Source organism: Macrobrachium rosenbergii, chromosome 48 (assembly GCF_040412425.1).
Source record: "Macrobrachium rosenbergii isolate ZJJX-2024 chromosome 48, ASM4041242v1, whole genome shotgun sequence".
In the NCBI taxonomy this organism is placed as follows: domain Eukaryota; kingdom Metazoa; phylum Arthropoda; class Malacostraca; order Decapoda; family Palaemonidae; genus Macrobrachium; species Macrobrachium rosenbergii.
In genome coordinates, this window is record NC_089788.1 from 52455808 (window position 1) to 52471152 (window position 15345).

Sequence of the window (15345 nt, forward strand, 5' to 3'; positions counted from 1 at the left end):
TGGGCCATATACACCCTGAGGATGGGCCATCTCTGCAGCAGGGCTCAGATGGCTCTGGCTAGTCCCAACTGTATGGTGGAGGCCTCTACACTGCTGAATTTCACCTACTGCTGCTTGAATCATTAAAGCTGTATATTATGTATTCCCTAGCCTGCAGATGGAGGGATCAATGTTTCTTGGGGTAGTGGTGGATTTGTCTGGCACGTAATCTTTGGCTTGATGAGGAAGGAGGAGGGGAAGTAACTTCTACCTGGATGTAGTTGGGGAGTTCTCAGGTCCTGCCACAAGTTATCTATCTCCTCTACCAAGCCTTGGACCAAGGGCAACAGGGGGAAGTGGAATGACTGCTTGACCTCTGACACCATCTCCGCATTTGCTCATAGCAGGATCACCACTCGGAGTCTTCGGCATCTGCTTTGGGCGGGTTGGAGAGACCTAGGTCGCACTGAATATCGGTAACAAAGTCAAGGAACTCATGTCCTTCTTCGGGGCTCCAAGATGAGCCAAGCCACCTGTCCATCTTGGTCTGCTGGTGTCTCTACTAGAAGAGGACCTTTTGTCTTTGGTGGTCGCTAACCCACCTGGCCTCTGACCTTTCTTTGTGGGGCGAAACTCCAGTAAGACTGGAGACAGAGAGGACTTTTTCTTCCTCCAGTCAGGACCGGAAGATGAGTCATGATGCTCAGAACAGTGGGAGGTGGAGCAGGGTGACAACTTTGATGATGGGGTCCTTTGCGCTGTCTCACTTTTCCGAGTAGGGATGAGAGGCACTGTCCAATGACTTTGTTTTGGCACGGCAACACCTGCAGTCATTGCAGAGTCATCCTGACAGAGAATTCCTCTGCTAATGTCCTGTACCCCTCAGAGAATGGGACCTCCTCCTGATGAAAACACTGTCCCTTTGATGCACTCCTGTCCAGATGACCGATGAGGCAACTGATGGAGATCTCTCCACTCACCTTGACTGACTGACCTTGCTCCAAATGCTGATACTTGGAGGGTGGAGGGAGGGTGGTGGCAGAACCAGATCTTGTACTTTCTTGGTGGAAGTCACCTCACCTCAGTTCACTGTCTGTGATGCTGCTGGGAATGGGCCTTCTGGCAGAAGCAAGTTCCAGTTTTTCAGGACTAGGATGGGAATTTGTGAATCTCCCAAAACTGGTGGGTGCCCTGAATGACCATGGGTGGCCAAATCGTTCAGCGCATGCTGAATCATCTCCCTTGGTGGAGACTGAGCCACTTCTGATGAGGGAAGGGAGAGAGGCTGATGGGGGAGGTCTAGGGGAGGCTGGAACTGAAGGTGGCACTAGCAAAGGGCTCATGGTAACCTCCCTGGAGGACATAGTTTTCTTTCACCACCTTTGTTTTGTAGTGTCTACTGCAGATCTTCCAAATTGATGCTCTTGTCACATCGTTCATCTCGCATGTATTCTCTTCCCATGTACGAAATGCAAACAAACTGTGGATCAACCACTAAGGGGACATAAATTTGCTGCACGGTTTGTCCTTGCCTGCACAACACCTAAAGTCAGGCATACATTCCTCCATGGTAGCCATTTTTCACACTGAGGGCTGACACAGGATGCTCAACGAGACAATGAGAGGTCAACCACATGTTTTGCAAGCCTTACTCTAAGGAAAAATGTAGAAAAGACCTCTTGCACCAGAAAAAATATCATCAAGGCAGTAAAGGTGCACAATGAAAAAATCTCGCACACATTTTGTGCACAAAGGAAAACTCAGCAACAAAAACAGGAGAGCTGAAGATGGCTGAGATCACAGTGGAAGAGGTAGACCTCATGAAGGTCAAGTTAGGCCTTAGACCTAGGTGGTAGGATTCTGTTTTGAGTCAAGAGAGCTGAAGTATGCCTTGTGCGATTAACACATTTATGAATAGGTCTGTATTTCTGTTGGAACAAAATTCTTGGTGCTGTATTTTAGTTGTAACTCTTGACATTTAGATATTGCAGTGAGGTGTTATGTTTGTAAAATTACTTTTAAACTGGTATACAGACAACACAGATAAAGACTTCTGCTGAAGCCTTAAAAAATCATCAACTGAAATAAATCCTCTTTAAGCAACAGTTACATTTTCACTGGAAAGGTAGTCCATTTCTTTCTGAATATATTTATTTATACTGTACCAATACACATAAGGATACAGATTACAGATTAAGATATCAATTAATTGTTACAACTTAGCTCAAAAAATATATCGAAACTGGCAATTTATATAGTATTGCAACTATAAAAATCACAAAATAAATTTCAGTATATTGTAATTTCCACTATTCTAGTTCCTCTCTTCCACTGGCTCATTTAGCTTAAATGCCTTGAAGTTATCATGGTCATAGAAGCCGGCTTGTACCTGACGTCCACCAAAAAATCTTCCGTTCAGGTCAATTACAGCTGGAAGAATTAAGTGGCAAAATGAAATTAGTAAGTGAAATATTACTCCACTTTGAATAAAAATCAGAACAACACTGAACTCCTAGTTCATTTATTATAGATTATAATCCTTAAAATTCCTTAGGTCAATCGGCAATTTCATTAAGCTTATAACTTTTAAAATCTTCATAGTCATAGAAGCCTGCCATAACTTGACGTCCGCCAAAGAATCGTCCATTCAGGTCAATAACAGCTGAAAGATTTTAAGCTTTCTATTATCAGCATCTAAATATAGTAAATCCATAATTATTTTAGTATATACTGTATTATGTGATAACTTAGCAAATAAATATAAGTAATGCACTTAGTTTTTCTCAGAAAAGGTGGAGAAGACTTAATAGGAAATTATAACAGAATGTTGTTTTTGAAATGGTTATAATTCATGCTCAACTGCATACAAATGTAAAAAGTAATAATACTAGGAAAAAATCCTATAATATTGTAAACAATTTTAATAAATAATTTTCAATTAGGAAACATGGTGCTGTGTATAATGTTGCATCTCACAGGACATTTTAATACTTTACAATGTTAATGTTGTTTGGGTAAAAGGCAAATTATTCAATCATGGAATTAAATTCTGAAGAATTAGATTTTACTTTCAAATTTTATTAATTGCAATACTGAAATTTTTAAGCAAATACCTAAAAGTTTTGGATTTAAGTCTGTAAATTTTTTTAAATTTAGCATCATAGCTTCAAATTAACAAAACTTGTAAAATCATATAGTTGAAATTAAGCATTCTAAATTTTCATGTTACATAAATACAAACCTATTATTTTTATTTGTTTTAATGCAATAGTGATGAATTTAATCAGTGAATTCAGCAAGCTTACTGATTATGGTGTGTATGTACACAACTTCTCAGCAGAAGTGAACGGTTATTGTCCCACTTTGCCAACACCATCATCAAACTGAAGCCTTTGATGATATGCTTAGGCAAGATCTTGGAAACTGACAGGTGCCATGAGCCACCCAGTCTTCATTTCAATGGAATCATCATGTTCAGTGGCAATAATCTGTACAGCAATACTGTACAGCTGAAGAGTATGGTCACTGTAGCTTCTCCTGTTGTACCTGTCTAATTTCAGAGAAGCTGCACCCTTGCAACTGTGGTTCTCAGGTTTTACACCTTGTCCACAGGTGAATTCTATGACTACAATACATCACAATTTCTGTTTATCATTTACGAAGGATATTTAAAGTCTCATGCTCTCCTGGCTCCTTTCTTATGCCATCAAAAATAACCCTGGAGGAAGCTGTTTTACATGTGATCTCCATCTATCTTTTAACATAAGATTTGCAACCAGAATGGTTTATCTGTGTCCATTGTGTGTCTAAGGGCAAGCATTTGAGATACCATACTACAATAGTGGAAGTTCCTATTTTTTGCTGATGAAAAACTTTCTCATTATCTGCATGGGATCCCATCAAGGATTGGGTTCTAAATGGAGGATGATATTCAAAATAAATAACCAAGACATGTCAACTCTGTAATCTTCAATTACCGAAGAGGTTACAGAATGATGAGTGATAGTATGCATAAGCACCCCTGAAGTGTTAGTCTGCTGAACTTAATTACTAACCTTAACCTTTATCAACCTTTTGCATTCTTTCAACATTATCAGCCTAAGCACTGTAAAGGCTTATAGTGTTGTTATATACATTTTATTGGTGCTTCTAGATTGGAAGCTTAATATATTTTCAGGACTGATATGTAAGATTATAAGTAGTAATTTCACCAAGCCAAAGCATGTTTGTGAGGCATTACAAGTATGGTTTTCCAGGTGTTTGTCTCCTTTGAAATCTCACACTTGACTGCTTTGTATGTCTTGCAGGAGATAATGGTTACCAGCCTTACTGATGATGGTTATTTCACATGTGGGCTTGTAAGAATAAGCATTCTTATAGGCTCCAGCTCCACAGGATGCTTCTCAACCCCCACTTGACTTCTGGCTCTTAAACGTCAAAGACTGTCCACTGTCCAGTGACGTGCTACCATCCTCTGAACTCCCCAAACTCCCATGCCAGCTTCTCCCATTGTGATGTTTCTTGTCCACCTCCTTTGCCCTGACCTCTCCACCTGCTTCCATAATTAAGTATTCACCTACTGTATCTGGTGGTGGCCTCTGACCACATGCTTTTGCTGGTTCCACTTTGTCTACCAGCTCATGGTTACTTTGCAACCTCAGCCAGCCATGTCAGACTGCTTTTACCCACTTACAAGAGCATATTTTCACACACATGTTCAGCTCCCTACACACTACCATCAAGTTTTCTGTTTTATGCCTATGGATTTTGTGCTTTATGCTCTCTGCTAAATCACCCTTGTACTTGATTACTCTAGATCTACCTGCTGTACTCTGAATTATTCTTTTTTCCTGCCACTCTGATTATTCAAATTTTATTGCCTGGTTCATCAACTATGCCCCATTCTTTTATTGATGATTCATGGTGGACAACACCACAACTGTTTGCCTCAGAACCTCATGTACTTCAAAGGAAAAAGTCAAGATCACTTTTTTTCTTTCTCTTTTTTACTTAGGATGATGTATATTTCTAAGCTGTATATACGATTTTCTTAAGGGAGTCGCATACTATGTCTTGACTGATTGGTTCATCTTCATTGTCATTATTCGATAAAACTGCCATGAATGCCGTCGTCATACTTTGTAACCAACTGGATTTACATTACTGATTTTCTTAACTGTTGAATTATAGTAGTTTCTATAAACCACTCATTTTCATTTGTCAGTCTGAAAGAAATTTCTTTAGATGGCCATCCTGAGAACAAGAAATCTTAAAGTTTTAGTGGTGATGGTAATTTGTTTTAAGAAATAGCCCTTGATCAATTATGGTTCCAAAAAAGGAGTCAAAATGAATCAAAGTTTGGCCAAGCATCTTATTTTTCCTTTTTTATGTTTATAATGCTTTAGAATCTAATATGTGACAATTTACTGTCAGATAAGGGCAAGTAAAAAAAAACTCTACAGGAGTAAAACAGCAACTCCATACCCTTACTCCCCTACATTGTCAACAGTGTATAACTTTTAAACACTCAGTATACTTAACAACAATAAGCATCACACTTTAAGTGACAACTTTATGCAATAGGCAATTAACTACCTTTTTTCTGTTACAGTATTTGTAACCAACACCCAGCCTACCATGAATTTATCACAATGTATTTTCATAAAGCAACTTTACCAGTTGTTACCATATTGTATTACTGACTGATTATGGAATTTAGGTTTTCAAGACCAAGCGCTGGAACTTATCAGGATTATTCAGTGCCCATACTGTATTACCATGCACAAGATAGTTGTTACCATATTGTATTACCATACACAAGATGCAAAATGTGTATGCGAACTACTGGCCTAGGCTGTGTGTTACACTTGGAGTATCTGTCTGTGTACGTCAAATAGGCTATTACAGCTGTATTTAAGATACAGGTATTGGTAATGAAACTGATATTTTACCTTACTGCATCCATTTATACTGTCTGATCACATTACATCATCATCATCATAATATAAAAAAACTGATTATCTGCCATATACATTTATGTAGGCTAGGCAATGTTTATGTTCTTAAAATCAGCTGATTGAGCCATAATGCCAAAATAATTAAGAGAATCATTTTAGTTGCTAAAAGAAATGGATTGTTATTGGAAGTATTACTTTTCATTTTGTAAAACAGGTATACAAAGGCAAACTAACATGTTAAAGTAAAATCCATCAAAATTGTAAAACAGTCATTTCTTGATTCAGCTGTTTACATCCATACTCAATGTTGTGTATGCCAGTGTTTTGATAAGTGGTTATTAACTATAAGACATGGTTATGAATTGTTACATAAGCCCATCCTAGTATAATCTACTGAAAATGAAATTTTCTAAGGAAAGACTAGTTTTATTTTTACTTTTATTTAACAAGAAGATGGGATTACAGAGCCTAATGTTATCTGGGCTATCAAAAATGCAACTTGCATAATACACAACATGTATAATGAAATCATATTTTGGGGATGAAATTTCAAGGGTCGTCGCATATGTGAGATTGGGTGATACACAAGCATAACAATATACAGTAGAACCCTGGACCTCGACCATACCAGAACTTGACATAATCAGATTTCGACATGAAATGTCGAGTAAATTTTGCGTCGGAGCTCGAACAACAAACTGGAATCCAACCCGATGAATCATGTGATGTTTATAAAAAAAAAAAAAAAAATTTCAGTTGGCTACCGCTAGCTGGCGTTGTTGGTGGCGTTCTTCCCACACGTATTTAAAAGCGTTTAAAACCCACACATGCTGCTGCTGCTGTTTGGAAAAGTACACATTTGTACAGATATATCATAATTTTTTTGGTAAATCATGGGTCCCAATATGTTAGGGTATCATAACATTTATTGAAAGATGTTTTACAGTGATTTTGTACACTATTCCAGTAGACTCTGTATGAAATTTACCATAAATACTGAACGTAAACGTTTATGTAATTAGTACTGCGATACGCCACCAGGGTGGCGCTTTGGTTTGTTTACATCCGCTCATGCCACAAGCTGCCGAGTGCTGACGCAACTTAGGAAATTTTTCTTAATTTTATGATAACAGACACAGTAATTTGGCTTATTTTTAATTTACTGTAATAATCAGGCTTGTTCCTCAATGTTATTTTTATTAAAAACAGTTTTTGTGTGTACCGGGTACCCGTTACAAGTACATTCTGGTAGTGCCTATAGGCTACCTAGCCTTGCCTATGGCGCTCGGTCTACCATCGGTAATGCGGCCGCATTGGTTGTAGGCCAATATTTTTGATAGAGTATGCATTTAAAAATGTAAAGAGTGCTTCTGTTATGGTAAGTTATTTAACTGAACTTAATTGTAATTTGTGTAGTGTTTTGTATAAACAGGCAAGGTTGGGGTAATGACTGGTGGTCAGGAGTGGATTAATCCATTTTCAGTTATTTGGGAGAAATTGATTCAGAATTCAACTAAATCGAATCTCGAGGCTTCTTCTGGAACGGATTAGCGTTGAGAACCGGGGCTCTACTGTATTTCATTTGTTTTACTCATTATTTGATAAACTGCCATTATCATTGACAGTGTTTCCTTACCCTGAATTACGCCGAGTGCTGCATTATTCATACAGCGCTGTAAGCTAGCCTCTTTAGTGAGTTAATTTCATAATAAGTTACCATTAATCTTCTATTTTATTATTATGATCACTGATTTTTCATTCTGCCTTATTGTGGATACTGTGTGTGTAAAACACCCTTTTTTCTGAGCGAATTTCTAGGTATAAATACAGGCAGTCCCCCGACGTGTCACCCGAGGTGAAATTCCAGAAATTACTAACACGAATGCGATCCGATCCGACGGAAGAAATATGGCCCCAAAATGGCAGAATAATCATAATTTGAAGGTTTTTTGATGTAAACTCAATTAATGCAAATCAATGCACCAGAGCATTAAAAAAGTTTTCTTATGATTTTTGACGATTTTCGACGATGTTAAGAATGCTGCAGAAGAACGGAACTCTAGTCAGCGGAAACCGGGACCGCCTGTATTGCTAAATATACCAGAAAAAGTCAGGAATGCTGGAGTTACCAGGTCGGCGTCTTCTATATTGAAGACGTCGGTATTACCAAGGGTGAGTGAAAGAATCACAACCACAGAGCCACACTCGATAGACATCCCCATGTCAAAACCCCCGGGAAGAGCGGAGAGCTGTACCAGCTCCCACACTCACCCGCCCACCAAGCGGTGACTCCAGCGCCATCTGAACTCATTCCATTTCTAGCACGTGATATTCTCACTTAATTATTTTTGTGCTTGTGCTTTTGGCTGAATTTGCATTTTCTCAGCATGTCTTCCAGCAAGTTTACTGTCACCAAGTTAAGTACCATCTTATTGTGGGGTTTTTATGATAAGTTTGGCTGTTTCAACCCGTATTTTTTAATATTATACGCGGTTGTTGTTATGATGCCGTATGCCCCAGTCAGCCATGTCGATCATGAGGTTCGCCCCACCCAGCTTGTTCTGTTTGGGGCTTCTCCTTGTCGTTTACATTTCTTATCATTATCCCCCTAGGATTCATCCTGGTGGCGTTTCCTGGGCGGGTTGTTTCGGTGTTTCTCTGCATTAATTTTGTTGAACCGCATATCGGGGTTCCTTCATTAGGGTTCCCGTCATTTTCCCGCTTAGGTTTCTCCCCAGGATGTTTTCCGCTTTGACAGTTTTAGCTACATTATTATTATATTGTGACGTGCTGGTGCTAATCAAGTGTTTTATTGCTTTGATTATGTTATGTGGGGGAGCGTCAGATATGGTTTTATTGTTTACTTACCCTGTCGCTCCTCTCGGTTAGGCTATGCGCCTTGCACGAGCACAAGATTATATTATTGTTTTATGTGTATATATTATTCTTAGTGATGGTGATTTATTTTTATCTGGTTAAGTTGTGTGGGGTTCCCCTAGCCGCCTATGTCACGTTAGGCTTGTATTTTGCATCCTTTGGCCTCCCCGCTCTCCCTTTTACCCTGAGTTAGGTTAGGTGTGAGGAGGGGATCAGCAGGTAGAGAGAGTTTCTGTTGTTGTTCCTTCCACTGGCCATTGTTTGGGTTGTAGAGTGAGACCCCATTGTCCTCCCCCTTCTACGTAGGGGTAGAGGTTTTTTCTGTGGGTGTGTCTCCTCTGTGCTATCATAGCATCCTCCCCTTTTGTTCGGCTCTGGTTGGTTTTCAGCACGGGAATTTCTCTCCCCGTTGTTTCCTCTTTCCTCCCTTCCCTTATTCCCTCCTGTTAGCCTAGGCTATCCATAGGTACGGGTGCTAGCCTAGGCTACGCCTAGGTGTGGGGCGAGCGCGTTGAGGCCTTAGGTCGCTATCCCTTCCTTCCCCTTATTCGGAGTAGGCTATGTTCTTCCACTGCTGGTATTAATTTACTTGGCGTGGTGTGTGTCTGCAGTCGAGCGGGTGAAATAATCTTCCCCAGTCTCCTGTTTTCACTTGCTCTGGCCTACTCCCATCCCTTTCCTCCCCCCCCCCCACCTACCCTAAGTCAAGGTTTGTCATCTTCTCGTGCGGGTGACGTCAGCTGACGTTCACTCCGAGTTGTGGGGCTTTTCCTGGTGGAGGGATTCGCTACCCTTGGGTTCCGCCGTTTTTATTCCCGGCATCCCTTGTGGTAGGGCCCTGTTGACTCAGCTCTATCGTTCCGCCGGAGTGTTCCGGTGGTCGGAGAGCAGCTTGCTTACCACTATATTTAGTTACTTGTTGGGTAGGCCCGTCTCTGACGGGGGTTTTTCTTCCCGCCGGAGTACTCCAGTAGTAGGTTTGAAAATACCCGTGCCTGCTTAGTTTAAGTTTCTAGAGTGGTAGGTTCATGTACTTTTCACACTTACAGACTGTGCGTTGTGAGGAGCCAGGATGCACCGCCACCCTCCATCAACCTTACGGGCATGTGGTGTGCCGGACCCACGCTGGCTGTGCGGTCCGGCTGGATGATCTTGTCGTTTGGCATCCTGATGGGTGCGAGGTTTGCTTCGCTCTGTGCAGTGGTATCCAGGACGAGTCGGTAAGCTTGACTTTCATTCTTCACGCTATTTTCAGTCTGATATGTGCTCATATTGTAGGTCATGACTTTTGTGTTACAATTTGTTAGACCTGATTCCCTGCTCTCTTTCAGGCTGACGAGTCCTCCAAGAAGGAGGCCCTAGAGTCTCTCCACGCCTGGGTGGCTGGGTTCGGAAGGAACGTGCCATCGGGGAAACCTTATGTCCTCGACGCGAGCTTGAGGGACCTGCTCTACCCGGTGCCCGGATTGCTGCGGCCGTACCCGCGGATCTGGCCACCCTATCATCGAGCAGATCCGGCCGCAACCCAGCCACCCTCAAGAGGACCTGTACGCGGAGGTTTCTGAGGACGTCGCCGCCTTAGATTTGGACCTGGAGCCGATGAATACGGAGCCGGACCAAGGGGTACGTAGTGAGGTAAGTGAGGCAGCGGGGGCGGGTCCCCTTTTTGATTCCCCATCTTCCTCTGTGTCTTCTTTTTCAGGGTTTACCAAGTCTTCCATCTTGGGGGACAGGGCTCCATCTGCTGTCCCCAAGTTGAAGTTGAAGACGTCGTGGAAGGCGAAGGGCTACAAGTCCTCGTCTTCCCGTAAGGCATCTCCCTTCCTCCCGTCGAAGGCCAAGGTTGTTGTACCTGTGGCCTCCGGGAGCAAACCAGGTACCTCGGGCAAAGGAGCGAGTAAGAGGGCGCCCAAACCAAGCCCTCCTCGCCAGCCTGCCTTTGACCCTGAGGCGTTTGCAGGGATGTTGCTCAAAAGAATCTCTACAGAGGTAGAGGCAAAGCTTACCAAGATTATGGAAAGGCTTCATAATCAGGAGACTCTGCTGGCGGATATGGCTCGCTCCGGTGGGTCCGGTCCGTAGTATGAGATCCCTGATACTGCTGACCTCCCTCCTTTCGATGTAGGGAACCCATGGCGTTTTGCTCTTCGTGCTATTCGTCACGAAGACACCCTGACCATAGAGGGTCTTGGCACGAGGCGTCTGGAGGAACTGAAGTTCTTCCCTCCTGATCTCTTGCTCCCCTACCCAGGCTTCGTTAGGCTGACGGAGGAAGCCTGGATACGCTCAGACAAGGTCCCTAAGGAGACAGTGATCTTCCCTAGGGACCAAGCGCAATCTGCTCTGTTGCGCACTCTTACGGAGTGGAGGGCAGATAATACTAAATTGACTCCCTTCAAAGGCAACTATACCATGTTTTCCTTGGGTGATAAGTTGCCCACTCCCTGCCTAAACAAAGTTGCTTTGGCAACGGCTCAGGCTTGCTTCGATGGCAAACCCTTGCCTCAGCTGAGGGAGACAGACTCCACATCTCTGGTATTCCCAGGAGGTGAGGAGTTCTGGAAGGACGCCCCGTCCACATTTACAGTGGGTAAATTGGACGCTGATTGCGCGTCTTCACAATTCAGTGAGCAGCTTCCTAAGCTCCCGGAAGCTCTGCTGAAGGCGGAGTTTGAGGCTCGGTGTCAAGTTGAGCCGATCCTGAACTCCCTGTGCTTAACAGAAGCGACCGCCATCTCCTGTGCAGAGGAGTTTCTGTTCCAGGTTCTGGCTAAATCCCTGTTGGCAGGGTTTCAGTCAGACCTGTATGACTTTATGGTGGCTAAGTTGGAGTGCCGCAAATTCATCTTCGCGGATGCCACCATTCGTCATGAGCCTAACAAGCTCATGAAGAGTTCCATCTGGGGGGATAATCTCTTCCCAGAGGACGAAGTTGCCAGTGTCCTGAGCGAGGCTACCAGGGCCAACCAGAGCCTACGCTCCCGTTGGGGTATCTCCACCTTCAAGCGGAAGACCCCCGAATCTGGCAGCTCCCAGATTAAGTCTGGAAAACGTTTTAAGCGGCACAGAAGACCTCAACACCGGACGGTAGTTCAGGCAGTCCCAGTCTCGGCGGTGGGCCAACCCTCCACCTCCAAGGCTCATCCCCAACAATACATGCTGGTTCAACCAGCCCAATCCCTTGCTGCACCCTCGCACGCCTCCTCGCCAGCGCATAACCCACCTATGAGGGCCGTGGGGTCTTTCACGGCCTTAATAGAAGCGCAAGGGGGGTAGAGGTTATGCCCCCATACAGAGGTAAGGCTGGATCTGCCTCTCGGGGAAAACCTGGCCACGGTAGAGGAAACAAACCTGCTTCCTCCCACTGAGACCAGTCAGGTAGGTGGTCGCCTTTACTGGTTCAGAGACCAGTGGTCCTTCAGTCCTTGGGCACACAGCATTGTGTCCAAAGGTCTGTTGGAGCTGGGTCAAGGATCCCCCCCTGACCAGATTTTACCAACCCCTCCAAAGTCCTACAGGACTTTGTGACGGAGCTTCTCAGCAAGAGAGCAATAAAGAAAGTAAGGCACCTCAAATTTCAAGGCAGGCTGTTCACTGTCCCAAAGAAAGATTCCGGTCAGCAAAGAGTGATTTTAGATCTCGCGTCTAAATCTCTACATAAAATGCGACAAGTTTCGCATGCTTACGGTGGCTCAAGCACGGACTCTACTGCCGCGTGGAGCCGTCACCACCTCTATCGATCTTTCAGACGCTTACTATCACGCCCCGGTTGCACGGAACTTCTCTCCCTTCCTGGGTTTCAGACTCAGGAAACAAGCCTACTCCTTCAAGGTCATGCCTTTCGGACTCAATATAGCCCCCAGGATATTTACAAAGCTGGCGGAAACAATCGTTCAGCAGCTATGGTCCCGGGGGATCTCCCTGGCAGCATACCTGGACGATTGGATAATCTGGGCTCCAACAGTACAGGAATGCCGGAAGGCTACAGCCATAGTGATCAAGTTCCTGGAGTCGTTAGGCTTTCAGTTGAACAGGGAGAAGTCCCGCCTGACTCCGAGTCCCGGTTTCAGTGGCTGGGTCTCCAGTGGGACCTGTCCTCGCACAAGCTATCCCTCCCGCCGTCCCAAGCGGAAGGAGATAGCCGCCGCTACCAGAAAATTTTTGAAGGACAAAGCAGCATCCCGCCGGTCTCAAGAGAGAATTCTCGGCTCTCTTCAGTTCGCTTCAGTGACAGACCTGCTCTTAAAAGCGAAATTAAAAGACATAAACAGAGTGTGGCGGAGACGAGCCAATGTCAGGCTCAGAGACAGGGTCTCTTCAATCCCGCGAATCTTGAAGACAAGGCTACGACCATGGTCCACAGTCAAAGGCCTGTCGAAGTCGGTCCCACTTCATTTCCCCCTCCAGCTCTGGTAATTCACACAGACGCTTCATTAAGCGGCTGGGGAGGGTACTCACCAAAACAAAAAGTACAAGGGACATGGTCTACAATGTTTCAACAGTTCCATATAAACACCTTGGAAGCTATGGCAGTGTTTCTAACTCTAAAGAAACTCTGCCCCACCGCCAGATTCACATCAGGCTGGTGTTGGACAGCGCCGTGGTGGTTCATTGCATCAACAGGGGCGGCTCCAAATCAGGTCGCAGTAAACCAGGTGATGGTAGCTATCTTCTCCCTGGCGAACAAGCATGGCTGGATCTGTCAGCCACCCACCTAGCGGGGGTCTGGAACGTGGTGGCGGATTCCCTGTCCAGGACTACTCCGTTGGAGACGGCGTGGTCTCTGGATGGAGAATCGTTCAGTTGGATTTGCCGCCGGGTTCCGGGACTCCAAGTGGATCTGTTCGCTACGGAGAGCAATCACAAGCTCCCCTGTTATGTGGCTCCCAACCTGGACCCCCAGGCCTATGCCACGGACGCGATGACCATAGACTGGAACAATTGGGAGAGGATCTACTTATTTCCCCCAATAAACATGTTGTTGAAGGTACTGCACAAACTCAGGTCATTCAAGGGCCAACTAGCTCTGGTAGCTCCCTATTGGCCGAAGAGCAACTGGTTCCCTCTGCTTCAGGAGCTCAAGTTGCAGTGTCATCAAATACCCAAACCCAGACTGACCCAAGTAGTACAAACCAAGTCTGTGTTAGCTTCCTTAAAAATTCAGAATGCCCTGGTTTTATGGACTTTATAAAGTTTGCTGCAAAAAAGGGAGCAAACATTGACCCTGTTAACACTCTGTTTCTGGAATCTGATAAGAGAGATTCTACTCTCAGGCAATATGATTCAGCAGTCAAAAAATTAGCATCCTTTTTGAGGGCATCTGAAGCTCAAACTATGACTACTAACCTAGCGGTTACTTTCTTTAGATCATTGTTTGAAAAAGGCCTTGCTCCGGCCACTATTACTACAGCTAAATCAGCCTTAAAGAAGGTATTTCTGTATGGTTTTAAAATTGACCTTACAGATTCATACTTTTCATCCATCCCTAGAGCATGCGCTCGTTTGAGGCCGGTAACACGCCCATATTCTGTTACCTGGTTCCTCAACGATGTTCTAAAATTAGCCTCTGATATTGATAACTCACAGTGCTCTTATCTGGATCTCTTAAGAAAGACCTTGTTTCTGATTAGCTTGGCTTCAGGTGCCAGAATCTCAGAGCTATCAGCTCTCGCTAGAGGTGATGATCACATTGATTTCCTCCCGTCCGGAGAAGTCCTCCTTTCCCCTGATCATAGGTTCCTAGCAAAAAATGAAGACCCTCAGGACAGGTGGTCCCCCTGGAAGGTGGTGCCTCTTCCACAGGACCAGTCCTTATGTCCAGTCTATACCTTAAAGTCTTGCCTACAAAGAACTCCACAGTGTAAGTCGGGTCCTCTTTTTATCAGGGAAAAAGGTGGAACTCTTTCCTTGAATGCTATAAGACAGCAAATTCTGTATTTTATTAAACAAGCCAACCCGGATTCAGTCCCTAAGGTTCATGATATCCATGTGGTAGCTACCTCTACCAATTATTTTCATAATATGGATTTTGCTGAACTTACCAAGTATACGGGATGGAAATCACCTCTAGTGTTTAAACGCCACTATTTAAAATCACTCGAAGCCCTGAAATTTTCTACAGTGGTTGTGGGGAGTGTCATTCCCCCACCTTAATTATCCTTAATCCCTTTCCTTTCCCCCCCGCCCGCCTGCCTCATTTATTTCTCTGCCTGCTCTTCTGGTTCAATCATGCCTCACTGCCTTGCTCCTCATAATTGATGCTAGTATTGCCTTTGTTATTGTTTGTCTTGGTGATTGTATTTTGATGTGCTGTGAATTTAGATTATCCTGAGGTACTGGAGCTGTTTTTATTTTGCTCCATGTACCTCACCTCTTGATATTGTATATCTCTCATTGTTCTTAGATTTAAATTTATATTTACCTGATTGTGCCATTATATTGTTGGGTGTGTCTTACTCCACCCGTATTTACATTGTATATCTATTTCTGTACATTACTCTTAAATTTAAGTTCCTTAGTTGTACTTACCTGT

At 43.8% G+C, this 15345-nt stretch overlaps 1 protein-coding gene across 3 annotated transcripts in view; it reads right to left on the reverse strand.

Annotated features, from left to right (window-relative positions):
- Window positions 1–2112: 2112 nt before the first annotated feature.
- Spf45 (splicing factor 45) overlaps window positions 2113–15345 on the reverse strand; it is a 164004-nt gene continuing 150771 nt past the window's right edge. For 2 of the 3 annotated variants that reach the window (XM_067091746.1, XM_067091744.1), the window contains one exon: window positions 2113–2409. In XM_067091746.1, coding sequence (XP_066947847.1) covers window positions 2294–2409 — 116 coding nt within the window. In that variant the 3' untranslated portion in view covers window positions 2113–2293. Of the gene's footprint in view, window positions 2642–15345 lie in introns of all 3 variants that reach the window. The other variant, XM_067091745.1, reaches the window with a different exon arrangement.